Raw genomic sequence first — 25772 nt, 5'->3', positions numbered from 1 at the left:
TTTCCACAAAATACATAATTCAGTGAATTCCTTAAAAAATTAAAACGTGTGTTTAGAAAACAGCAAGCTGAAAGAACACAAATCAGGCCATTAAAATATCTGGGAACACTGGGTGTGGTTAGAAAAAAACAAAAAAAGACTAGAGGTCTACATGGTTTGTTGTACAGCAAAGAAGTCAAAGATTCAGTAATCAGTCATTTTTTAATGCCAAAGATATAAGACAACAGTTAAAAAAAAAAAAAAGTTTAAAAAAAACTGGTTTTCCTCCTGGTTTGCCACACACGACAATCTGGACTTCCCCTTTCCGGTTCAGTGTGAGATATGTGACGCTTCCAGTTCGACAATTAGCACAGAAACAGGCTGGATGAGTCTGAGGAGCAACTGTAGCTTGTTCTTTATAGCAGAGGAGCAGCAGGAAGTAGGAGAAAAAAAAAACTTCACCTTGAGGAGCTGAGGGATTCTGTGGCTGACGACATTCATATAATAAAACATTACATTCAAAGACTCACATTTTGACCATCCTATTAAAATACCTACAAAAATAAAATCAGTGTCATCGGAAACATTATAAATACTTTTCTTCAGAAACAATTCACATTACCGTACTTTACTTTTAATGTTACAGCAAATGATATTTTTCTGCATTTTTCATCCATTGCAGAAACACATCAGAATGGAACATTCAGCATTGTAACCAGTTTCCACAAATATGAAATACTGCAAAAATACACTTAAAAGTAGTTTTTTCTCTTTCAAAGCAGCATCAGTTCAAAGATCATACTGCAACGTGAACATGTCTGCATGTAGTAACTGTTATGTGCATGGTATTAAACAGAGGTTAAACAGATGATTGACGGGAGGTGGAGGACGGCTGTGGGGAACGGAGGTAGAGTCGGCTCACAGTGCTGTTGGTACGGCAGTAAACTCCATCCCTCCACCGTTCTGCCAAAAAACCAAAGATTAGAAATAAATACCAAGTACTGAAAGAGGTGGCAATGTTTAAGGATTTTCACAGAGCACATTTAAAGACTGGGGTGCGCAGGATTCTAGGAGGGTTGGTCAGCAAGCGCTCAAACATGATTAGATTTGTAATATTAAGCTCAGCTTTAATGCAATGTTCTGTTCTGAAGATACAAATCTTTATTTTGGCTAACTGAAATATGAGCGAATAACAGAAGAGGCTGAAATGTTTACTATTAAGACACTGAATCCTGAGTGGTAAGAATAGTTTTGTTATTGGTTAATGGTAATTATGTTAGCAATATTATTGGATCAATTTTTGTCATCATTTGGGAGGAAAATGTGTTTGTTTTTTGTACAAATATAAATAATCCCATTAAAAAAAATATTGGTTCTCTTTTTGTAAAAGTTTTGTTTTTTATTTAATTTTGAAGTAGAAATAAAAGACATATTTTTTAATGTTACAGGTTAGATATTTGAGAAAAAAAATATAAGTCATCTGTTTTCAACAGGCCTTGTCATAATTGCAGCTAAATGATATTAGCTGACTCCTCGGATTGTAAAGGTCTGAATTGATTTCTTTGATAACTGACTCATCCTTAAAGGCAATCATTGTCTTTTAAACACCAAAACCTGGTGGACATTGCTGTTTTTTTCCGGTTGCACTTTTAAATCATAATGCTTTTGCAAATGCATTAATTTGTTATTTATCTTAACACTCTGAAATGTGTTGATTGAGCTTAATGTAATAAGCAAGGAGGTTGGAATTCATAGTTGCTGTAATTGTAGTGAAGAGCTCACCATTGGCCTAAACTAGAAGGAGGCTTAGAGTAAGTCTGGAGGAGCTGCAGGATCTGAGTGGGAGCTAAGAAGGAAAAAAATCTGTCTCTTAATGAGCAAAGTTGGTAGAAAGAGACCCAAGGAGACTAAGAAGGTGGTTTGATAAAAAATTTGATTTGATACAAATTGATGCCTTATTTCACCTCAAAATCAAGAGTCACTATCTGTAGGGGAATCATAGAATCATCTAATAAATTTCATTTACACACTTTAAGTGTAATTTTCATTTCATATTTTAATCAATCATGTGATCTTTTATATAAATGTCTGTTGCATTATGTCTCTCCAGTGAACTTTTATTTTTCTTCTCATGTTCAGCACTTTGAATTCATGTGCTGCGTGAACTTGCATTGTCCTTCAAATTGGTTGTTATCTTAAAAAGTTGGGTGGGTGTGAATACTTTAGAAAAGCACTGAAGCTCTTCTTATTTTCTCGTGTTTATTTGTACTTTTTCCCTATCTGTTTCTTCCCCACTCTCCCTCCTTCTTTTAAACTTTTGATTCAGCTGTTTCAGATCATCTGTCAGTTTCTTCACAGCACTGAGAGAATCAAGGCGTCTACGTGTTTGCAGCCAAACTGGGATCATTTGACCCGGCGTCACTATAATGAGCTTTTTAATGACAGGATAAATGACATAAAGCATCCAGAGTAAAGTGGAGCTCAGGCAGCCATGCTCGCTGTGGGGAGGGAGCAACAAACTAAAGCTCACTACATCTTATTTACCTCTTCATCATCATCAATGTTATATTCATCATATTCAATTATTTCATCAAACATGGTCTGAAATGAGCAAGACAAGCAATTAATGTACAAAGTAAGAGTTGCTTCAGGTTTCTGTTTAAACTGCACAGGAAAACGGAAAGAACTGTTTACCATGGATTTGCTGGTAACGTATGAAGTTAAAAACTCCACCATTTCCTTGCCACCTGCAGCTTGAGCCTGAGACAAAGAGGGAGTCATTAGTTTGTGCTGACTGGAGTGTGCAGTCACAGCAGACACATTTTCCCTCAGACCCACCACTTCCAAGGCCGTCTTTCCGTCATAGCCTGGCTTGGTCAGATCTGCCCCGGCGATTCTCCACATATCCAGGCCCTCTTTATCACCACTGGCTGCCAGGCTGACAAAACACACAGCATGGCATTTTAATTAAATCGTTAGCTGAAACTGAACTAGCACATCAGTGGAACAAATCAACCGATTTGGAGATGCTTTTGCTTTGTCTTAACTGATAAAACACGATTATTCATTTGTACAACTCTGGACACGTCTTGACTTTACCCGTGGAGTTTAGATAAATAACAGAGCCCTGTCGCTGCTATGCTCTTTGGAGATGCAGATTGGGTCCAGAACTATGCAGCCAGGTCGCATTCTTACAGTTTGTGCAACACTCGGGTGACTGGTTGGACCTGTGTCAGCTATGCAGGATGGGTCAGCACGGATAGCTTAGCGACCAAGTGTGCAGTCCTGCGTGCATGCAGGCTGGAAACATGTTTCCTGCTCGTCTGACCTGCACAGCTCGGATGCTGCTTCCTCCATCTGCTCCCTCGTGAAGTGGGCTCCGGTCTTCCTCAGCAGCCTCACCACTTCCTTGTGCCTAAACAAGATGAAAATGTAGAGTATCAGCTAATTTAAACCTTTACTGTTAATAACTGTCATAATAAAGTTTTTTTTTTTTTTTTTTTTTTACATCTATTTCATCTTTTAAAAGTTAGTTCCTGTGAAACCATTTAATTTTTAATTAGCTACTTCCTGTACTTAAGATAATGCTTCTAAATAGAATTGTTTGCTCTTATAAGTTAAAAATGATCAAACTTCATATATTTGATAACTTCATCTATTTAACAGACATGACATATTTGAATAATAAGCTTTAAATGTAGTGTAATCAACTCATTTAAAACGCTTTTTGTTCTGACTGTGTGCAAGGCAATATATATATTTATGTATATATATTTTTTTTCTGACAAAAATTTTCCTCTTTGACCTGAATCAAGTCAAATGTTCAATTAATGTTCAATCCTGAGAGCAGTTTGTAATATCTCATAGTCATGTCCTTTACAGTGTCTGAAATGTTGCATATAAGCACATAATCCGACTCTAAAGCTTCCTCTTCTCTATTTTTCCCTAAGCATTAGATTGATTTTAGTAGCTTTTCAGTTTCAGACAATCATCCAGCAATCAGAGGCTTTTTCACAACGACTGAGTGCTAAAGAAGATGCTTCGTGCCAACAGTGAGCACCATCTATAGCAGCTCTTTGAAGAAACCTGAATACTTTAAGTTGTAGCCTTTAACTTCCCTTTTGAATCAATGAAGTAAATTCAGCCAAAAAGAGGGAATATAGGTTTAAAGACAGAGAAAGTTTTAACTTAAAGGCAATTTTTTTTTTGTGGTCGGCTCCAAATAGCTGCATTAATTTTAGGCTTTTAAGAACGAGAACTTTAAAAACGTTGTGCTGGTGTGATGTCATTTATCAGTTAAATTATATTTCACTTGGATTTCCTCCATGCAAATATTGTTCAGTTGACAATGATTTTATTGCACCTTTAAAAGAGTCAATGCAGCAGTACTAGCTCTAGACAAGTAAAGACAGGTTCCTTATGCCCCACATTGAGCCGCCCACGCAGGAGTCACCTGCAGGGACCGTCACTGTGACAAGACACAGCAAGTTAAGCCAATGTCTCTAACTGTTTCCATCTGAGAGCCATGCTCCAAATAGGAAGCAATTAAACACGACAGGGTTAAATAGTAAGTAGACACTGGTTTATTCTTTAGATTGTGTAAATAAAGATCTACATAAACTCCTAGAAGGACAAAGAAGTCTTCTAAAAGAAGAAGACTGAAATGTCTCTTTGGTGAAACTGGGAACAAGCTGGTAGGACTGGTTTAAAAGGCACTCCCCACATTTGTTCTTTAAGGTTTCTCTCTCTGTGCGACTCACGGCTTTCCCTTATATGGAAGTCACTTCTTGTGACAAGTTGCTGAGAAAATAAACACCTCATCCATACATAAAGACCTCAGTTGTTTGGGCTGCTTAGGTTTCGATCCACTAAACTACAGAATTTCTGCTGACCGAAGCTGTGCAACAAGCAGCAGGACGTGTTTAGTAACGACAGGTGCCTGTGGCCCGATGCATCACTCCACCATCACAAAGGAAACAAGTCCACACTTGCTGTGCCAACCGTTAAAATAAGACAAGAGCAATGCAGCACAGCTGTGACACATACCTGCCGCCCCCCCCAGGCTTCATTATCGTTCCAACATGGAAACATGAAGCATGGCGATTCGCCGGCAAACATTCACAACAATTTTTAGCAGGAAAAAGAAGGTGTTTGTAAAAATAAATACCCTCTAAGCTGTCAGATGACAATTAGCCTAATTAGTTTGTAATTATTGTTGGCCTCTAAACTCCATTATGAGTCTCTCCTCTGATTCCCCCCCCCACTAATACAGCCGCTTTTCCCTTCTCCTCATTTAGGCAGAACCAAATTCCCTGCCTGGCAGCAGCTCGTTTAATGAGATCTCCTCTATAGCAGCTATTAACAACATGTTTTCAGGAAAACACTTTGATGTCTGTGAGGAATGGCAATTGTTGCTGATGGCTGAGATGGGGATTTTAAATATCTGCAACTTCATAACTTTAATGAGCAAGATTAAAAACAAACACATCAGCACTCTATGCTTTTTTTTTTTTTCCTTTTTACCTGAAGCGCACAGCGTTGCATAGGGGTGTGTCTCCGTAGCGATCTTTAGCGTGGACGGAGGCGCCCTGATTGAGCAAGTATTGCACAAGTCTGAGGTGACCCTCGCAAGCAGCGACATGCAGAGGAGTGCGTCCATCAAAGTCACCCAGACGCAAGTCGCTGCCCTGAAACACAGGAAAATCAGCACTGCAAGCAGGTTGGCTTGTCAAAAACTGTAGAAAGGGGTTTGTTTGTCTGACATTTACGTCTAAAACTAATGAAAATGTATAAAAGATGAAAAAATATTCCATTTACATCCATTTTTTGTTAATATAACAAATCAGTTGGACAGTTCTAAGCTGTATTTTCAGAAAAAACATCAGTAGAAACTTTAAATACTGAATTTAAAGGTGTATTATCTGACCACTAATACATGTATACTCATAATAAAAACTGAGTAGAAATTTTGATCAGAATCATGGCTTTGATCAAACATTTCAAACCAGTTTATCCATAAAAGCCTAGCTTACCTCCTCAGGTGTCATGAGGTTTTTCCGTTAACCCGGGTCACTATTTCACAGAGAATAACCTCGACTTTTTGGCTAATCAATAGTCAGTGAGTTTAACTTGACACTGACCCTTGCTAACTAAACACTAGAAGATAAGAAAGGTCAAATGATTCTCTGATGACGCAAGAGTTTATTACTGAACTGGGTTTGAAGCTTATGACAACAACAAAAAACATTAAATAAATATTGGTTTAGGGCAAATGATGAAGGCCAGAGGGTGCTGAAGAATTTTTGTTTTTACTGATACAGTAGGCAGCAGGTCACGTAATGAGGTTTGGTTACCATTTCTTTAAGGGCTTCCAGGGCTTCTGTGTCCCCGATCTTTGCAGCAGCACATGCCAGCGAAGGAGTCAGGGCGTCTCGGATGGCTTCCAGCTCCTTTTGGATATCAGAACATTCAAAACATTTTAAAAAAAATAGGCCATTTAGATGACCTTATATAATCCTCATAACTTCTTAATTTTTTTAAATCATTTTAATATGTTTCTACCAAAGAAAGTATTTTATTGTCTAAAGAATACTGAACTTTAATGACAACAGTAATCTCCCAAAATTAGAAGTAATGCTTGGTAACTTTCCAATCTTTCCACTCTTGCTTCCATGACAGCAGGAAGAAATAATATCAAGGCTAAAGTAATTATTGAGATTATAATGGAAATAATTATCAAATTAGCTGGTTACTGAGATGAAACGTTAACTTCAGTAATGGTTCAGGGACTCTAATATGCCATTTTCTGAAAGAATGAACTGTTTACAGTAGTTATAAAGACAAAAAATAGTAACATTTCCCAATTGAAAACATATGTATAAAAGTTTTAACTTAGTTTTTTCCCCATTTACATTTTAGCATAGAATAGAATAGAATAGAATAGAATAGAATAGAATAGAATTCGACGTTATTGTCATTAAACTTTCACAAGTACAAAGCAACAAAATGTTGTAGAAAATGTATCCCTGACCGGGAATCAAACCCGGGCCATGGTAGTTGTTGTTGGGTTTTTTTATTCCAAGCTCTTTTTTTATGTTGATTTAGTAAAAATACCATGTTTAAGATTAACTGAATAAAAATGAAGAATCAATAACTAAAATACTCCATAGCTGCAAACCTACTTAAAATCTTTTAAAACATGTCTGAAAGCGACTATCGTGCTCGTCTCTAGTGACCTAAAGTAAATCATTTAAATCGTTTTCTTTGTTCATGTTATATCTTTCTTTTTGGAGCAGTTTTGGTTCATGGGACATTAAATCAACTGCTAGGCAGGACTGAAGTGGATTTTTGTTTGTCACTTTAATCCTTTTGGAACAAATCCCACAACATTTTATGAAAACCCTTCTATTTTATATCCCTCATCCCTACAACTGACCTAAACATATACTATTTGGTTTTTTTGAAATAAACCAACAAAAAAAATGTTTAATTACAAATTGGGAAGATGATGGCACACGGTTTGTGTTCTTTACATTTCGAGTTGTTATTTGTGTGAAGGGCGAACCTCTGTTCACGTGTTAACCATTTTTACAGTTATGACACATCTTCTTCCAAAGATCCCCCCATTTTACCTCCAACCATCTTACCATGAATTCTGACTTTATTCTTGTCTCTGTGTTGAATATAAAACATCCCCACAGCATGATGCTGTCACCACCATGTTTTACTGATTTAGTATGATGTGTCGTGACATTTTAATGATGGCCAGAAAGTTTAATCACATCAATGGATTTCTTTATAGTCACCAGGGAATTACTGAAGGCACTGGATTTTTAAGATCATCAAATTAAAGTAGTAATCACAGTCAAATATGACGAGGCTGAAAAAGAGCAAACTGTGACCAAAGTTCAGAAAGTGCAGATCCTTTCACCTTAACAATTGTAGAAAGTGGATTGGAACAGATGAGTGATCCGACACCAGAGTTCTAACCAGTTTAATTCCTGCAAACTAAACAGTTTATCATCAGCGTAAACTATCAGAAACCTGAACAGATCGTTCTACGGTTAGATAAAACTGCAACACGTCACAAAAGTAGGGACTCGACTGTCTTGTTATCAACTGGTTTGCTGAAAATCCTGTTTGGCTCTTACTGGGTTGAAGCATGCGTGTGGGCGTCTGACTGCCTACCTCCTTGCAGCTAACGCTCAGAGACTTGGCAATGACCTGGATGAACCTGCTGTCGCTCAGGCACAGTTTGGCTCCTTCCAGGTCTGCGCTCATTTCTCCCCGCAGGTTTTGAGACATCATCTGGACAAAGGGACAAACAATTCTTTAACTTTAAGGTTTTCTTTCTTTAAGAAGAAAAACAATAAATCTCTTAAACAATAAGACCTTTTTCTGAGCATCCACTGTGAGATCTTTCTTAGCCAGAACATATGACAGTTTTGACAAGGCGGCCTCAGGAGTCATGTCACCACCAGCTATCAGGCCTGCTTCCATCAGCACCTAAAGAGTCAGAAGAACAAGTAAATTGCACATCATATCAAATGTTCCACATCTAATAACAATACTGTTAAAATCCCCAAAACAGCTTAGATACAAAATTGGGTCAACTTGATTAAAAAATATCTATTTTTTCATGTATTAAGATATTTTGAATAAACTCTATCTACACATTAAATAAATGTGAATGTCTCCAAATGTTTCCATAGATCTTAAATTTAACTGTGATTAAAATGCGTATTTAAGAGACACCGGGTAGGATGGAAGGAAGGGAACAAAGAAAGAAGGAAGGAAAGAAGGGCATATGGTAGTGTGGATAGGACACTTGTTAGGAGGAAAGTAAGGAAAGAGGAGGAAGGTAAGACATGGGACAGAGGAGTTTGTTTTGGGGACTTTATGCAGTCCTGAGAACTAAACATATTCCCCTACCCGTCCAGTGGCATAGGAGGCTGACACAGTGCCCCTCAGACACTGTGTGCAGTTCACTATGATGACACCAGAGTTGGTGGCTTTACTCAACTCCTCCAGAAGGTCAGGACGGTTATCGGGAGCGTTCCCACTTCCGTAGGTCTCCAGCACGACACCCTGCATGGGCGGCTGCAGGAAAGCCCTGACCTAGAAACAGATGTGAGCAGGCTGATGCTGAAAACGGCGCATATTTACGGCCAATCGGCGTAGCATCAAATTGAGAAATTAGTATTCCGTGTTATTTTTCCTGCAGTGCATCTTACTCTCATGCAAGGGACCATTCACTCTACTAAAAGCCCATCTGGTCCCATCTCTAAAACCAGTATCTCAATCACCGGTTGGCTGGCAGGCACTGGGAGGCCCTATAGCACATCATTAACCGCGGCATACGACTAGAACAGCAGAGGACTTCAACAGCAGAAAGGAGAGCAATTAATCTGACGCCATTAGTGAGCATAAAGTCACTTGGCAAACAGCAGTGTGAGGAGAAGGTGACATTTAAAGTTTGCCGTTCAGTCGATATTTTTGGCTATAATTAGTACTTTTGACAAGAAATGTCTGACAGAATCCTCTCCAACACTTCGGTACAGTGGGGATGGTTGGTCCAGGGTGTGGAGCCTAATGAAAACTGCCTCATAAAGGCCTTTAAAGGCTGAGAGGAAGCAATGATGGCAGAGCTGTGGAGTGGGAGCAGATGAGACCGTAAAGGAGCCTCTGCAGGTTCTGCAGGGGGAAGCTCAGCTAAATACTGAAGTAGCCGCGGCAGCAGCGTACAGCATGATTGGACATGGGCTATAACTTTCTTTCATTTTTCTCTGGCCAGAACCTCCACTAAAATTTACAACTGTATATAAAGTAACAGAGGAAATGTAATTAAATAAAACTAACTATTTTATAGCAGTTTGACAAAATACTTTATTCATCCTAAAGGGAATTTAAATCAAAAGGGTTTTACCTGCAGTAGTGACTCATATAATACCATGTTAATGAAGGGTAGTTTATACCAACTGTCGACCAGAAGAACCAACTCCTAAAGTTACAACCTCGCTGTCTGAGCCAGGGGAGCTACAGCGGAAGGCTAACTTCTCATCCCATATCAGTGCTTTTAACCAACAGAAGGAAAATGAATCCCACCTGGAAGCTATTTGTGAAAGAGGCTATTGATTCCTCCGAAGACACTTAAAAAGTTCAATCACTGTCTCCTTTGACTAGAACGTAATTTCTTCAGGAGGGATTTGCTTTTTTTACATGTAAGGCAGTTAGAATTTTAATCAAACCTAAGCTGGGGACTACGAGAAGGCATTGCTTTTCATTGCCAACCCCCTGTCAATTTCTGTTGATCAGTCACTTCACTGCAGACAGAGAAACCAGTTTGGCAGTATCTTCTAGTTTACGACGGGGTTGAACCTTGATTGTTCTGGGTTTTTTTAGTGGGAAGGATTTAAAGCTGATTTAGTGCCAGAAAGCTAAACAATGTAAATTAACTCAGCTTTAATATTCATGTATTAGCAGCTGTACTGCTGCCATCAACACCTTTGTTTATAGATGTTCGAGATCTGCCTTTTTTTCAATGTGGTCCTGTTTCTCTGACTATGACTGGCTGGGTGTGCTCTCTGCATCCTCTGACATGGGAGCTGGCTCAGAGCTCATCTACCTGGTTGTGTGTTTTTGGCCAGTTTTGTATCTCTGTTTCTCTCTCTGTCTGTCCGCTTCTACTGTAACTCCTTGAACCCCAGTCGGCCTCAGCAGATGGCCGCTCACACTGAGCCTGGTTCTGCTGGAGGTTTCAAGTCAATGAGTCCATGCAATCAACAGGTTTGCCTTAGATAGAAAACTTATAATCAATTTGATGTATGATCTGGTGAAATGTAAAGTGCCTTGAGAAGACATGTTGTTATTTTGTTGCTATATAAATAAACTGAATTGAATATATTAAAGCCCATATTAGTTTTTTTAAGGACTTTTAGAAATTCACAAATAAATTTAACTTGTGCAAGAAGATTCTATTAAAGTTAACATTAAATCTTTACCGAGGACTTTTGACTGAGCAGCACTAACCCTTATTTTTAGATAGAGAAGTGCTGCTTTTAATTAATTAATTCAAATAGTGACATATAGCATTTTCTTACGGTGGAGGCAGTGATTCCTGGGAACAACCTGAGCAGACCCACATTCCTGTTCAGCTCAGTTTTGACTTGAAACTTAGCTGTGGCGTTTGCCCTCCACACAGTGTCCCAGTTAACTAAAACAAAACAAAAACACAAAAATAACTTAAGTTATGCTTCTTCAGTTTTTAACAATACTTGATCTAAGACCTACTTTTAAAATCCACTTCAGCTGTAGCTAGAGGAGCCAAGTTGGGGGAATTGAAAGCATTGAAACTCCCTGCATCCACCTTCGTCACACGATTTCCTCTGTAGAGTTTGTTGTAGAAATACAAGCAGACCTGAAAAAGAGGAGATTATCAGTTTGTAAATTCTATATCCTGCTTTTTATTTTTATTTTTCATTTACTTGTTTAAATGTCTTTGATATGTGTAATAGATGAATGCCAAATTTAGCTGCTGATCTATTAAAATGAGTCATAAACTCCACAAATGCTGCCTCTATAGAAGAGTGGGGAAAAAAGTTGAAAAATTCCACATAGATTTCTGTCTGCAGTCTTCCTGACATGGAACTTTGCGCAGGTATGATGAGACTAAAATAAAACTTTTTGGCCTATGTGTGAAACATGGTGGAAGCAGCAAGGTGCTGGAGGAAATCTTAAAAAAATAGAGCTGGTCAGAGTCCTGGGGTAGATGGATGGATCTAAACACAAGATGAACTTTGGAAGATAACCAAAGCAAAAGGGGCGCAGAACAAACAGTCTAGGCTGCAAGGAATGGTTTAGTTCAAGAAATGTCATGTGTTAAAATGGAGAAACTGTGGCAAGACTAGAAAACTGATATTCTCCAGCTGTCTATGGGCGAGAAGCGGGGTACACCCTGGACAGGTCACCAGTCCCAAATCTGTTCAGTTTGAGCTATTTTTTGCAAAAAATAAAATAAATAAATCAGGCTCCAGATGTGTAAAATTGTTATTGAAAACCCCTAATAGGCATCCACATATTCCCAAAGAACAAAGCCACTTTCCTTGTTCTATAGGAACAAAATAACATCTCTCTGCAGCCGTTTTACGAGATCCTGCACCTATTCTCAACATCATTTAGACGGCAGGATCCTTTTATCGTTTGAGCTCTGACTATTATTGTAATCAAAAAGTACAGTGGAGCTGTGATAACTTCTTGATCGTCTGCCTTTGAGTTCATGTTTAGTACAAAAAGGAATGAGCTGTGTTTTGCACTTGGCACCTTTGATTTAATATTTATTTTTCTTTTGGAGACAAATGCATGCAACATTTTTCAGAATCTGATTTGTAAAATGGGGACAGATGCATTTGCATTTTGCACATTGATGCTTACTTCTGCCAAATAAAGACAGACTGAGAAAAATAAAAATATATATTCAATCAGGATGATGCAGGCTTAGGTGCACATGATGTATGTTTCATGATTCTCTATGTAGATTCAGGTAGTATCTTTACATTACTTGCTGGAAGCCTTTGTCTTTTTTTTTAAATTTGCAAACCATAAATTCTCAGATTAAACAAAGTTCAAACCTCTAAGGTTGAAATGTTCCACCCTGACGGACATCATTCCTGTACAACTTCTGAGCAACATCGATGAATAGAGTCGGGAGCATTTCCTGTTCTGTCAACTGCTGTTAAAGTGTTTTCAAACTATTGCAAAACACCTGCCTGTCATTAGAAAGCATTCCTTTAACGATTTCACACCCGCTGAGGTGCAAGATGTTTCTTTAGGAATATCATCATCATACAAACCAGATTCACTGCATTTAGATGCTCATCCAGTAACTTAAACTGTTGATTCCCAGCAATTCCCCAGATGACATGTTTTAGGTTATTAAACAAAGTCATGTCAGATAATTTCACTCTACAGGAATGTACCTCAGGAATAACAAACTGCCCCGCGATCAGCAGCGCTCCCAGCAGGTTGTCTCTCCCATCATTCCTCAACTCGTAAATCGGCACCTAAATACAGAAAGTAAAAACTTAGACTTTGCAGGTTAATTTCCTTGATGTGGCCGACTGAACTGTAGTAGAGAATAATTCTTACTTGAGAGCCGGTGAGAACAATCGGTTTCCCCAAATTCTCACACATAAAGGACAAAGCTGAGGCTGTGTAAGCCATAGTGTCTGTGCCGTGAAGGATCACAAACCCATCAAAGTTTTCATAGTTTTTCTAGGATCAGTAAAGTAAAATGAAAAACATAAAGAGGACAAATGTTAAAATGCAATATTCTCTTGATCTTATTAATCTAGATACAAAAAAAAAGCCTAATTTTGAATCACAGTTAAAGAAAACAAAGATCCTTTGTTTCTCAAAGCATTTCAAAATAAAAAAAAAATAAAAACTATATTTAGTGAAGAAACCATTTTATATAATCAGTGAACAGCTGTCCAGATGCTCTTTTAAAGGAGGTTTTGCTACAAGTGGTCATTGCCATTGAAGCTGGCTGCTCACAAAGTACAGTAATCTAAGCTTATGAATTAAACGCTGGGGTAAAGAAAAACAGTGTGGCTGAAAATATTTGCACAAGCAATGAGGATAAACAAATCCTACAGTGGTTTTTGAACCAAAGTCCAGAGTTTTGAGATGAACTGAATGGAGTCAGAGAGCAAATGGGTCATCAAACACAAATTGATCGAAAAATGAGCTTCAACTAGAGATCGACTGATACGGGTTTTAAAAGATTGATGCTGATAATGATTATTTTGGCATTAGCTTAACCAAAACCTGATATGTGATGCAGATATTTTCATGCCGATTCTTAGAACTGATATTCCTTTTCCTTCCTGCAATTAAATGAAAAAATAAATAAATAAATAAATAAATATGCAATCATGTCCAATAAAACACAAGTGTTGATTTACAGAAAAAAATAAATATTTATTAACAAATGAAAGAAACATTGACAATTAATCGCCGATAAAGTGAGCGGCAATGCAAGCGCTTCACTGGATCCTGGTGAATTGGCCTTTGCATGCACAAATCGACCGATACCTATACCAGAAAAAAAAAAAAGTTAAAATAAGCCAAAAATATCGTCAGGATGACATATCGGTTTATCTCCAGGGTCATCTGTAACATTTTTGCACATGAATCTGCAATAGTGTGAGAGATTGCATTCAAGTCAATGAGTCGATCCAATCAACTGGTTTTCCTTAGATAGACAACTTTAAATCAATTTGACTGTATGATCTGGTGAACTGTAAAGTACCTTGAGATGATGAGTGTTGTTAATTGGCTCTATATAAATAAACTGAATTGAATTGATCCCTCACATCCCCACTGTTCTCCCTGCTGCCCTCTGGGAAGAGGCTTTGCAGGCCCAGCAGATTCTGCAACAGCTTCTTCCCCACTGCCATCAGACAGCTGAGTTGTCAAAAAAAAAAAAGTTTAAAGACAGACAAACACTGAAAAATCTCCCACGGCCAAAATAGTACAATCGGGACGACTTTCAGCCTGGTCATGCGTCATGTAGTGTACAGCGGGTAACGAGGGGTGATCAGCAACTCATGACCAACTCCCGATCAGGAATCGTAAGGTCCTCTCAGACGAAAACACAGAAGCATGGCTGGGGTGTGGGTGAAATGGAGTTCTTTTTGCAATACCATACCAAAATACTGCACATTTGAACCATATATATTTCTCTTGAAATGCTCTAAACATCCATATCAAGGCATTTTTTTTTTCTACATTGTTTAGATTTGGTCACTGCTGCACTTTATGGAAAGGTAAATGTTAATTTCACTGCCAAGCTGCTGCTCATTTACCGTCTGAAAGCTGTATAAAACAAAATTTCATTTTGAATACACTCTGTGTATACAAAATGAAAATAAAAGTTGTCCAAGTCTATAATCCGCATGGTTCAAAGCGTGGGGAAAAAAGTAGCAGCTTATCCAGAAAATACAGTAACCTATAGGCCACGGCGGCACAGGACAGCACTTTGTTGAGCCTTTCTCAGTCCTTTTTTCCCCGATTAAAGCGAATCTTGTATAACATTTGGAAAACAAGGACCAGAATCTAGAGAAAGGAGAGGAACAGAATCCATACCAGTACTGGTACATGTACTGCAGAGAAAACGGACAGCATATTTTAGTAGAGACAACCTCTCTTAATCTCATGCAATATTCATTTTTCCTGAAAGTGAATTTGGCCTTTTTATTTGCTGTCAATTGTTCATTAAATCAACAAAAAACATACACATGAAATATATCATCACTCCATGTGTGCTTGAGTTTTACGATAAGAGTTTCCATTTTTGATTGAGTTGCTAGATTAACCTTTTGATTACAATAGAACTAAATGACGTGTACCTCGATGTCTTTTCCAATTCGGCCCCAATCATCCGTGGTCATGTTGGAGGAGTCGAGCAGCGGACTGTACTCCAGGATGGTGTAGATTATCCTCTTATTTAACTTACTTGGCCTTAGGAGGAAAGCAGTTTTCAAATGTAATATTTAGCAAGCACAGATTTCAGATGGGACTAAAAGTATATACTTATATGTTAGTGGAGTGCAGATAAATTCACTGTTAGGACAAAGAGTTAAATATGACTAGATTGATTTTCATTTGCATTCATTCAGGACATTTTGGTTAATTCTGAACATTCAAGTTCTGGTTAAGAGAAGAAGTTAGTTTGAAGAGGAAGAAACGGTTACTCATAAAAACAATGAATCGTGGGTTGTTGTTTTTTTTTTTTTTAGCTGGGCCTTTCCACTGCTTAAGAAAGCTGCCGAAACCTGTTTAACACAGACAAGGATTTCTGCAGGTGGAAAAATCGAGGTGTGTTGTCATGCGGGCATGCAGAACAATGCCTGACAATCGAGGCTGGACTCTTAGTTCATGGTTTACAAATGCAGAGCCTGCTTGTCAACTTTAGTACAACAATTTCAAACGTAAATAAAAAAGCAAAAATGGGACCGATTGATTTTATGCTCCACTCGCCATTTGTAAATGATTAAAGAAGAAAGGTGTATTTTGTTCCTCATTTGCGAGGCTGAAAAGTCTCACTTCATCATAACGTGAATTCAGGCGACCTAAAGAGCCCCACCTGCAACACTCACATGTAAAGCAGCATGACAGCCTTATCACTGAAATATCACCCCCTAATCCCCCCTTTTTTAAAAGAACCAGGGTGTGACTCTGACTCCCACCCCCACATTATCATAGGCAGCCTCGTCCCTAGGAGATAGGAGCTGAAAGGAACAGCAGGGGGAAGAGCAGGCGGGCCCCAGCCCATCTAACCGGGGGTCTTCACTGCCACTCTTCTAATTAGCCTCTCATCCACACCCGACCCAGCGACATATGTTGTTGATAATCTCAGGGCTAAAGCAACAGAACAAAAAAATATATATATTCAAAGCCATACATTAGCATACCCCTGGTAGGAGGCCTGATAGTTTAACAACTATAAATATGGGGCCAAAATATGAATGAGGTCAGGAGAAGACAGCAGTTTTTAACTTGATTTATTGATTATGTTTAAAATGAGCAAGATTTGAAAATATAAACAGACTTGGAGCAAAAAGGTACTGTCTTCAGATATTTGATTTAAAAAGTACTACTTTGAACAGTTTAGTTCAGAATTATTCACACCTCTGGCACGATTAGATTACATTTTTTTAACTAAAAACATTTATATTGTTATTTAGTTATTAAATATTTGTTTAACTGTTTTCATTAACCTTACAGCAATTACAGCCTTGCAAAACCTTTTGATTAGATCTTTGTAGGTATTTTGATTATTTTGGATGAGCTCCCAGTTCTTAAAGTTGGAAGATATCTACACTGTCACCTTAGTCTTAAACTCCCTTAACAGATTTATTATCAGACGGAAATCACAGCTCTCTGTGCATCTGGAGCTGGCCAGCACCCTGATCTTTAGTTCACAAGTTTTATACGTCAATTAAAGTCAGAACTTTAGCAGAGCTACTATTGAAAAAAATAATAACTTTTTTTTGTAACCACAAATCCCCCGTGGATAATAGGCTTTGGTGCCACTTCAATATATGAAGTGTTTTCATACAAAAATATACATTCTAAGCATCTATCTATTTTATTGTTGTTATAATGTCTTATAGGAAACAAGAACCAAAATGGTTTTAATGTCTGTGACATCTTGTCATGGCCTCATGTGTTACTCTGGCAAAGTCAATCTTTCTCAATATCCCGACTCTTAAACTAGTTGAATTTTGCCTTTGGCTTATGGATCTTTTTCTAACATACGTTTTTCCCTTCCACTAAAATTTCCGGCAATGAGCGATTATTTTTTTTCTTCTTTTTTAAATGTATTTATTAATTAATTTGACTATTTATATATTTTCTATTTTTATTTTTTTTATTTATATATGTATATTTTTATTTTTTTATAACAACTGACAATAAGTACTTCTAATGAAGCCGGTATAACTAAGTTTAACTAATTGTGATGTACCTGTGCATGTTAATCAGCTTGGAGCTCAGTCTACTACCATTCCTATCATTAATAATACAAACTATATCCAACATTGTAATTTTCATGTTATTTTTTGTTGTGGTTTTTACAGAGATTATGTCAATCCAGCTAATTATCTTTCCCACATTAAAGCACCTGGTTTACTGGAAGCTGAGCACACATCAGCACATAGAAAGTGCAGGGCATTAAAAACACTCCAGCCAACATTTAGTTAAATCCATGCTATTTCTGGCGAGCATAACGTAACATTTGGTCCCAAGGAAGCCAAAGAAATAAAGATACTTTCAAGCACACTGAAAGCACACGTCATGCTTTCAGTTTTACGGCACCGAGGAAACTGGAGATCAACATGGGCCGCGGGCTTTCTGTTGAGGTGACAAGTGTGGGTTAAAATCAGTAAAATAAATCTGAGCATTAGGAAGGACTAAAACCATTTCAAAGGAGGCTTTTATTTTTATATCTATGTCAAAGTGGATTTGAGATAAAACCAATAGCTGCAAACAAATCATGTAAAATGCTTCATTTAGGGAGAAAGGAAAGCCTTAATTACTTAAGAATCCAAAAAAATTAGATGATTATTTGCTTTTCTGTTAACATTTAATCTTCAAATCAAGTTCATTACTAAAAGAAATCGTGGTAAAGAAATAAAATTTTAAACCAGATTCAAATGCTTTTAGTGAAAAACAATACAAACCAACCTCACATGATGCTCACTGAGACTTTTCCTGGCATTAGATGAAGGTAATTTAGAAAATTTACATATTAACCAACAGTTTTAAAATATTTTTAATATATATATAGCTGAAAATGAAGTCTAAAACCCCATCTTGGGCTTTTTTTTTATTTCAAACTCAGCTATACTTTTAGCACATAGGCTAAGCATGAGTTATAACTGAGATGGTATGGTACTTACGGCAGGACCAGTGTGTTCTGTAGTTGGTAGTACTCATACAGGCAGGTCTGATGGGCATAAAGCTCATCATGCAGGATGGGTAGCTTACGCAGGCTTTCCACAAGGGCATTGGCTTTAGGGGCATAGCCTGTGGGTTATGATATTAGGAAAAAAAATACGTAATAAATTAAGAAGTTATTGTTATTGGTGGTGGGGTTACCATTGTGTCAAGAACAAACCAACGTAGGTCTTATACTGCACTCTGGAGGTAAACATAAGGAATGACATGGGACACAAGATTAAACCACAGTGAGCAAATTACAGAGGTTCTAAGCTGCTGGAAGCTTTAGTAATTCTTATAAACTTAAATTTTCTTTATTAGAAATAACAGCTGAATCCAAATCAATCCAGACAAACATAATTTAAAAAAAAGGGTCCAAATGTGTTGAAAGATCTTAGAACAGTTTATATACCGAGGATCAGTTCTAAAACTGTGCCATTGTGCAGCCAACATAAAAAATAATTACAGTATTTTAAATAAATTAAAAAAGATAATACAATACAGTAATACAATGTAAGATGGAAATATAGAAACTTAAATCATATATTTTAAAATTCCTAACATCGGTTTATAAAAAAATAAAGGAAAATGAATCAACAAGTTAATCAATTATTTTTTTTTAAATGATAGCTAAACTATTTACCCTTATATCATCCTCATACTGTTTTGGTATTTAATGATAAAGATTGTTTTATAATCAGAAAGGCAATATAATAAAGAATAGAAGAAAGCAGGGCTATCAATTTTTTCAGAAATCGATTTATCTATCAATTCTTTTTTTTTTTCAAATTAATTGATTAATCTAAAAAGAATCACTTTTAGTAGTTCAGATTAAACATTTCTAAATAAATAAATGTTTGAAATTTAGAAAATTGTATCTTTTATTGCACCTTTATATGCACTGTAAATAAAAAAAAATTACGAACACATTGTATGTACATAGACGTGTCCTGATACATTTGTACTGTATAAAAATATATATATTATTACAAGATTTTCTACAGTAGTTTTAATTTAAGATTAAAAACCCAAACCCTTTTAATCTTAAATGGAAATGTCTGCATTTTCTACAGTAGTTTTAATTTAAGTTTTAAAAACCCAAACCTTTTTAATCTTAAATGGAAATTTCTGCATTTTCTGTAGAGTTTTGTCTTAATTGCTGCTGTAAGAAGATTATCTTTCAATAAATGGCTGTACCATTAGTATAGGTAATGATTGGATTATAAAATTAGGTGATGGTTCTTTCAATAATTGATTATTCCTAATAATCAACCCTAGAAGAAACATGAACATCATAAGAATTATTATTAATATTATGTTTTGAATCTGGTGAAACAGATATTGGGGATCTTCCTTCCAAGACAGGTTTTTAGACTATTAACTTTCCACTGCAGGAATAGCAGGGCCCTATGCAAGCCGTAAATCATCTGAGAAGTACAAAAAAAAAAAAAACAGGAATAACCTGAGCCAACATGGAGAAAACAGCAAATCACTCACTAAAGAGCCCTAAGGGGGCTGCGGGTCCCTTTGGTATTCCACCTAATGGATGGAGACAGCAACTCCCTACAACTTGCACATGGAATTAACAGCATTTTAAGGCTGCAGCAAGAATATGAGCCTGGATTCCAAGACTGAAAATATAGCACGTAGGACTCTACATCATAGGACCCATGGTAGCTCATGGCTAAGTGAGGGCCTTTAGGAATTATTTTGGATGAAAGACACAATTAATTATTCGGAATAGTTCTCTGAATCTGGCACAACTGTTGGCTGCACAATGAGGGCCCTGCCACTGATCTCACTACATGCAATTATGGTGCAACAGCAAAGACGAGTTCAAAAAACATTACATGGATACATGTAGAGTACCAATACGGGGTGTACTCCACTATAAAATACTACTTAAAAGGATGTTAGATTTAAACTAATAATCAGTGTCAAAGAATCAGAAAATAAAACAATTATCTATAAGAGGAAAAACACAAAAAACAGAGACTAGGAAACCCGTGAACCTGTTAACCTGCAAGAACTGCCTCTTTGTTTAAAACACCCCTATGATATTCTTGATCTTCTTGGAAAGTAAAGTTAAAGCATCTAAAAAAAAACCTTGGATCCAAAATAAGACGCGATAAAAGATGCTTGAACTTTCTAAAACATTTCTACATAGTTCTTATCAACCTGCTAAATTGGGCCTCAGTGATCTAAATCTGCTAAACCTAAAGACTCAGTTTTCGATAGGACGGTCGCTACCATTAGCCCGACTGCGTTTACTAAACAGCTTGTTTTGTTGGACTGCAGGCGGCCGAGTTCACAGCCAGCACTTAGACACACAACAATACTGGTATTACAGATACTTAAAGGTGCCTGTGCAAATTCTCAGTAATCCGGGTCATGGTAACCACAAAACAGGCCTAAATCTGAGGCAAACAGACTTCTACTCAGCTTTACTGAAATCATTTCGACACCCAGTCTTTATAAACTCTGATGGCTCACACTATAGCAACCTGTAGAAGGAGAGCTGATGTTTCTAAGCACCTGGATGTCCATCTTCCTGAGGACATTCCAACTCAGATAAAATTCAATGATCAACCCCTCGTCCGCCCAAGTTGTTGGAGTCTTTTGTTGTGTATGTGCTGTTAGTTGGGCCTTTTGAATTATGATGAGAGGGCTTACATAATTTCTTTTGAAGGAGTTCCAGGACAGAGTTATTCAGGCTTGGAAGCTGAAAAAGCAACTCCCCTCCCCCTGTTTAATGATGGCATTTCCCTTTAAACAAAGGTGGCTTCCTTCCCTCGTCTTTTACACCATCTGTCCTGTCTGTCCAAAATCTGAACATTTAGGTCATCAGACGTGTGTGATAATAGTAAAGCTGAGTTTTTCCCAGTGCTACTGGCTCTCCTGTGCTGCACCAAGTGTGTGTGTAGATGTTTGGTTTCTGCAATATATAAAACAAAGTGGGATTTTTTTTATTAAAAATACAATACCAGTCCATTTCAAACCCAAAAACATGCTGAGACTAAAACTGGTTCATCTCAAAGACAGAACAACAAAAACAAATCTGAGCGGCATGGTCTATGTGCTGTAATGACCAAACAACATCTACACAAATGCATGGAGGAGATCCAGTAACTCTGGGAAAGATTCAGCTGTGCATTTGCTCTTCCATTAGGAAAAAATAAATAAATAAAAAATAAGGACACACCTTCAATGATCAAAATGCTCAGAGTTTGGACACAGAGGACAGATGGTTTGATAGAGGAGTGAAGGAAGCCATCTTTGTTGTAAAGGAAAGTATATCACAGAACAGAGGAGGAGGAGGAGGATTGCCCTTCTAGCTTTTATAAATCTACAATTCAGTCCTGGAACTCCAAAAAAATAAAGTAAGCATTGTCGTCAGGATTTAGAGGGCCTAACACATAGTTGAGTACCACTATTGCACATAACTGTGCAATTTAAGGCTTAATCTAAATATGCCATCAAGTTCTCGGATAAAAAGTAGGCATAATATTAAAAATGAATTGTCCACAAGGTTATTAATCTCGGTTGGTAAGGATGAGTTTTTATATATATATATATATATATATATATATATATATATATATATTTATTTTTTTTTTAGCCTAACTTTGTACACTTACCATGTTTATTAGAGGTGATGTCACAAGTGAATTTCTCTGTTCTGAGACCAATAAAGTCCTATCTTATCTCTTATCTTATTTACCCTACTGCTTTTTAATTGTATTGTGGGACACTATGGATCACAAGTAAATATTTACATTTCTCAACTAGCAATACACAGATGTGCAAAACCCCTTGGAAGTACCTTTTAAACAAATAACAAAAAACAAACTTTGAAACACCTAAAAAAAGGATATATCGTTTCAGCTGGGAAGGTTTAAAGAACAACAGGAAGGTTTTTGGGAAGGTCTATCCTGCTATATAAAAACTATTGTAAAAGGGGACAGTGGCCCTACTGTGGCAAGAAGAAGCTCATCACTTTTTCCAGAGAACCTACCTGAGGAGCTAAATTTAAGCTCAAAGATCTCACTTTTGACTGTGGTACCTGAGATAGCTTTAGAAAACAATATTTGCAATTAAATATAAGTATTATCAGAGTTGGCAGATCTGGAACCAGAAGGAAATTTAAAGAGCTGTGCCACTAAAAGAGTGATCAGCTGTTAACTGATCTGTACAAAGAAAATAACTGCATTACATTGAAACCAGAGAGAAGAGAGAAGTTCTGCAGCATTGATCCATGTCTGCATAAATTAAATTCATGTGCAGCATATACCATTTGGCAGCGGCGCCTCTTCTCCTGGGGTGAAGTTAGGTTAAAGTCTGATATTCAAGCTCTGTTGAGTTAGCGGCATCTAGCTCACAGTTAATCCACCTGAGAGACTCTGATTTTGAAGTGAATCACAAAGAACAGGGAGCAGCAGGGATAGATGGCCGAAATTAGAGATCCTGTATCGGATCAACCATCAGCTGCAGCTGCTTAAATACCCAAAGTTCAACTTGAGGCTAACTTCACAGTGGTAGAGAATGTGCTGCTTTGCTGCTAGAAATCAGTCTGTTTAGGTCGATAGACAAATCTAATATCCAGATAAATATTCAACTGTGCGTAATCTGCTCTACTTACTACGAAGCAAAGCTGCATGTTCATAAGTTACTTCAAGGCATGTCAGCAGTCACTTCTCTGCTTTGCTTCTCTGGGGATCGGGCAGACACATTAAGAAGGTCAGCTTAGCTTTTCTTTTCTTGCATCCAATTTTTGTACTTATGGGGGCATTTGCACCAAAGATTGACCTAACAGATGCACAAGGCATTGATCTGCATTTTTTGGTTTACAGATTGCTGCAGCATTCTAAATAAAACCAAGTCCAATTTATAAAACCGAGTCAAAACGTAAAGTATTTTCTGAATCCTATACCGTTGTCTGTCATCCTATAAACCAGCAACATGCAGATGGCAGTTTAAAGAGAGTTTATATTCATTATGGCCTAAATGCCTTGGTCTTGTCTCTGTAATGTCTTGATCTCACTGGTGCGGTCTTGAATGACCAGCAAAGCTGCTGTTATTATCTTTTTTAGAAACTTTGTGGTTGGTGTGTGTGCTGACAGCTACAGTTTTAGACTTTTGAGGAAACCAATTATTGCAGGATTTTGAGGTTCAGTTTTAAGTTGCACATCAATAAGACTGATGCATGCAGGCTTGTGGATAAAAAGAGAAGGAATCTCTGCTTTTACTTCATCTGATCTCATAGTAATCCAATATATATTGTGTGCGTATAACCAATTCTTTTATTACACTTAATAGGAACAAATTCTTTTAACATTTAAAGATGTTTTATTTTCTTTTATCATTATTCAGAGAACGCTCCCTAATGAATAAAGAATCAAGTTCTGCATTGGCATTGCAGGCTCTTCACAGTCCAGGTCCAAAAATATGACTGTGAGGTTATTGGACTCTCTGTGTGTCCTTAAATGTATGAGTGTGTGTGTGTGTGTACATGGTTGTTTGTCCCATGACCGCGTGTCTCTGTGTTGTGATCTGTCTTGGGTTAATTCAACATCTAACCCAGGAAAAAAAAAAAAAAAAAAGCTGGGAAAGCACCAACGCCCCCACCCTGTGACCCTGTTAGAGAGGAGCAGGTATGGAAAATATTTGGATAGAAGATTACATTGGCTGCGCTCTACTCTATTGCTTTTTTAAATATTCTTTATGGTTAAATAAAGATGGTGGTAAAAAAAAAAAATCTTTAAATGCAACTTGCATTGGATGTCAATTCATTTTAAAGCCCATCTCTGTCAGACATTTTCCACTCCCCTATAAAATATTGCAGCATATTTGAGAGGCAAGCCCATGCAGGTAATCCAACCGTCTGTAGTTTACATTTAAAATATGCCTCACAAGAAACCAAATATATTCCCTTTGCCCGACATACTTAGTCTTTTAAATAAAAAATAACTGAAAAGAAGATGTCTGAAACCAGCAGGGGACTTTTTGAATGTCACCCTACATGTTTAAAACGTTGCACAACACCATAAGTCAACATATGGTTACTGATTTGTGAATGAATCATGTTTTTTCCAGTTGAAACATGAAAAAAATGAAGAAAGAAAAAATCCACTTGATTTTGTTTCCAATTTTGAAGAGGTCTTTAAATATGGAAACGAAGTCCTTATTTTTTTATTTTTTTTTATTTACTTTTTTTGGAATGAATAAGACCTGGATGCCATCATCTAACATTTAATAAATAATCAAAACTTTAATAAAGGTGGGGGAATGGCAGCTGTCCAACTATTCCAGAATCTATTTTTAATAATTGTATGTAAGTTCAGCCGCGTGAGCTACTGTATAACTGTGCCTATTTAAGGATCCACGTGCCGGTTGTTGTGAAGGAGGCTGTAATCCTTGCATCATGTCCTCAGCAGCGTTTTAATCTATTTCCTACAGCTGGAAACTCTCTCGCGATAAAGTCCGTTAAATTGAAGGTGAAACCCGGTCCATCACCTACCGTTATCATGCAGCGTCATCCCGATAGTTCCCCCGGTGTTTATCACCAGGACGCGCGACTCGTTGCCGCATGGTGAAGTCATCCGCTCGAGGTTCTCCACCGAGCTGCAGCTGGACAGCTTCCTCCTCCTGCAGGGGTGAAGCTGAACGTTTGTGGAAGAAACATCATTGGTTTCTATCAGGGTTGGATGAGACAGAGCCCGGCCGAGCGTGTTCGGTCTGCCGAGTTCCGCCATGATTCTTTGCATTAACGCTGTTCCTTTAAATGCGCCTGTCGAAGGTGATGTGCGGGTCTCCAAGTAGCGCCTGCTGCCCCACAGCCGCTGACTCCATCGCGGTCATGTGATGCAGTAACACGGGGGGCGGAACGATTATTTTAATGATGTTTACATTTGCATTATTTTTTCTTCCACTTATACCATAATTTGCAACGTAATTAAAGTGACCCGCTCTGATGAAACAGATGTGGGCGCGTCCAGGGGCGGAGCTAGATGGGGGGGCCAGAGGTGGCCATGGCCACCCTTACCATTTTCTTTTCGGCATCTAATACAGACGATGGCAGCATTAATACTATCAAGAACACTGGTGTAACTTTCTGAAGGACTGGTGTGTCAATGTCAAATTTATTTATATAGCACTTTAAAAACAGGTATAAAACTGCACCAAAGTTCTTTACAGGAAAGACAACAGCATCAAATTAACAAAACAGAATGTGAAACACTGCTTCAATTAAAAGCCAAAGAATAAAAAGAAGTTTTAAGAAGCGATTTAAAATG

The 25772-nt window shown here is 37.5% G+C and overlaps 2 protein-coding genes across 4 annotated transcripts in view; one reads left to right on the top strand and one right to left on the bottom strand.

Moving 5' to 3' along the window:
• Positions 1 to 25765, bottom strand: aspg (asparaginase). 3 transcript variants are annotated; one of them, XM_015376086.1, is made up of 18 exons: positions 24998 to 25765; positions 18441 to 18567; positions 17857 to 17892; positions 15387 to 15498; positions 13123 to 13248; positions 12954 to 13037; positions 11269 to 11395; positions 11079 to 11191; positions 8911 to 9096; positions 8371 to 8484; positions 8167 to 8286; positions 6333 to 6428; positions 5503 to 5666; positions 3308 to 3394; positions 2818 to 2917; positions 2674 to 2739; positions 2524 to 2580; positions 1 to 942 (listed from the first exon to the last, which is right to left on the bottom strand). In XM_015376086.1, the coding sequence occupies exons 1-18, from the start codon at positions 25242 to 25244 to the stop codon at positions 898 to 900; spliced, it is 2007 nt and encodes a 668-aa protein (XP_015231572.1). In that variant the 5' UTR covers positions 25245 to 25765; the 3' UTR covers positions 1 to 897. The 3 variants fall into 3 exon arrangements, with proteins under 3 accessions (XP_015231572.1, XP_015231573.1, XP_015231575.1); XM_015376087.1 differs by lacking the exon at positions 17857 to 17892 and having other exon boundaries at positions 24998 to 25516; XM_015376089.1 differs by lacking the exon at positions 2524 to 2580 and having other exon boundaries at positions 24998 to 25506.
• The window catches only part of arf6 (ADP ribosylation factor 6), a 32266-nt gene continuing 9789 nt past the window's right edge, over positions 3296 to 25772 (top strand). Inside the window, exon 1 of the mRNA XM_015376090.1 lies at positions 3296 to 3411. The gene's annotated coding sequence lies outside the window, so the exon portion shown is untranslated. The remainder of the gene's footprint in view (positions 3412 to 25772) is intronic.

The sequence above is a fragment of the Cyprinodon variegatus genome, unplaced genomic scaffold, assembly GCF_000732505.1.
Source record: "Cyprinodon variegatus isolate N-32 unplaced genomic scaffold, C_variegatus-1.0 Scaffold129, whole genome shotgun sequence".
Lineage (NCBI taxonomy): Eukaryota > Metazoa > Chordata > Actinopteri > Cyprinodontiformes > Cyprinodontidae > Cyprinodon > Cyprinodon variegatus.
The sequence above is the reverse complement of the archived record's forward strand: the minus strand, read 5'-3'. Positions and strand labels throughout refer to the sequence as shown.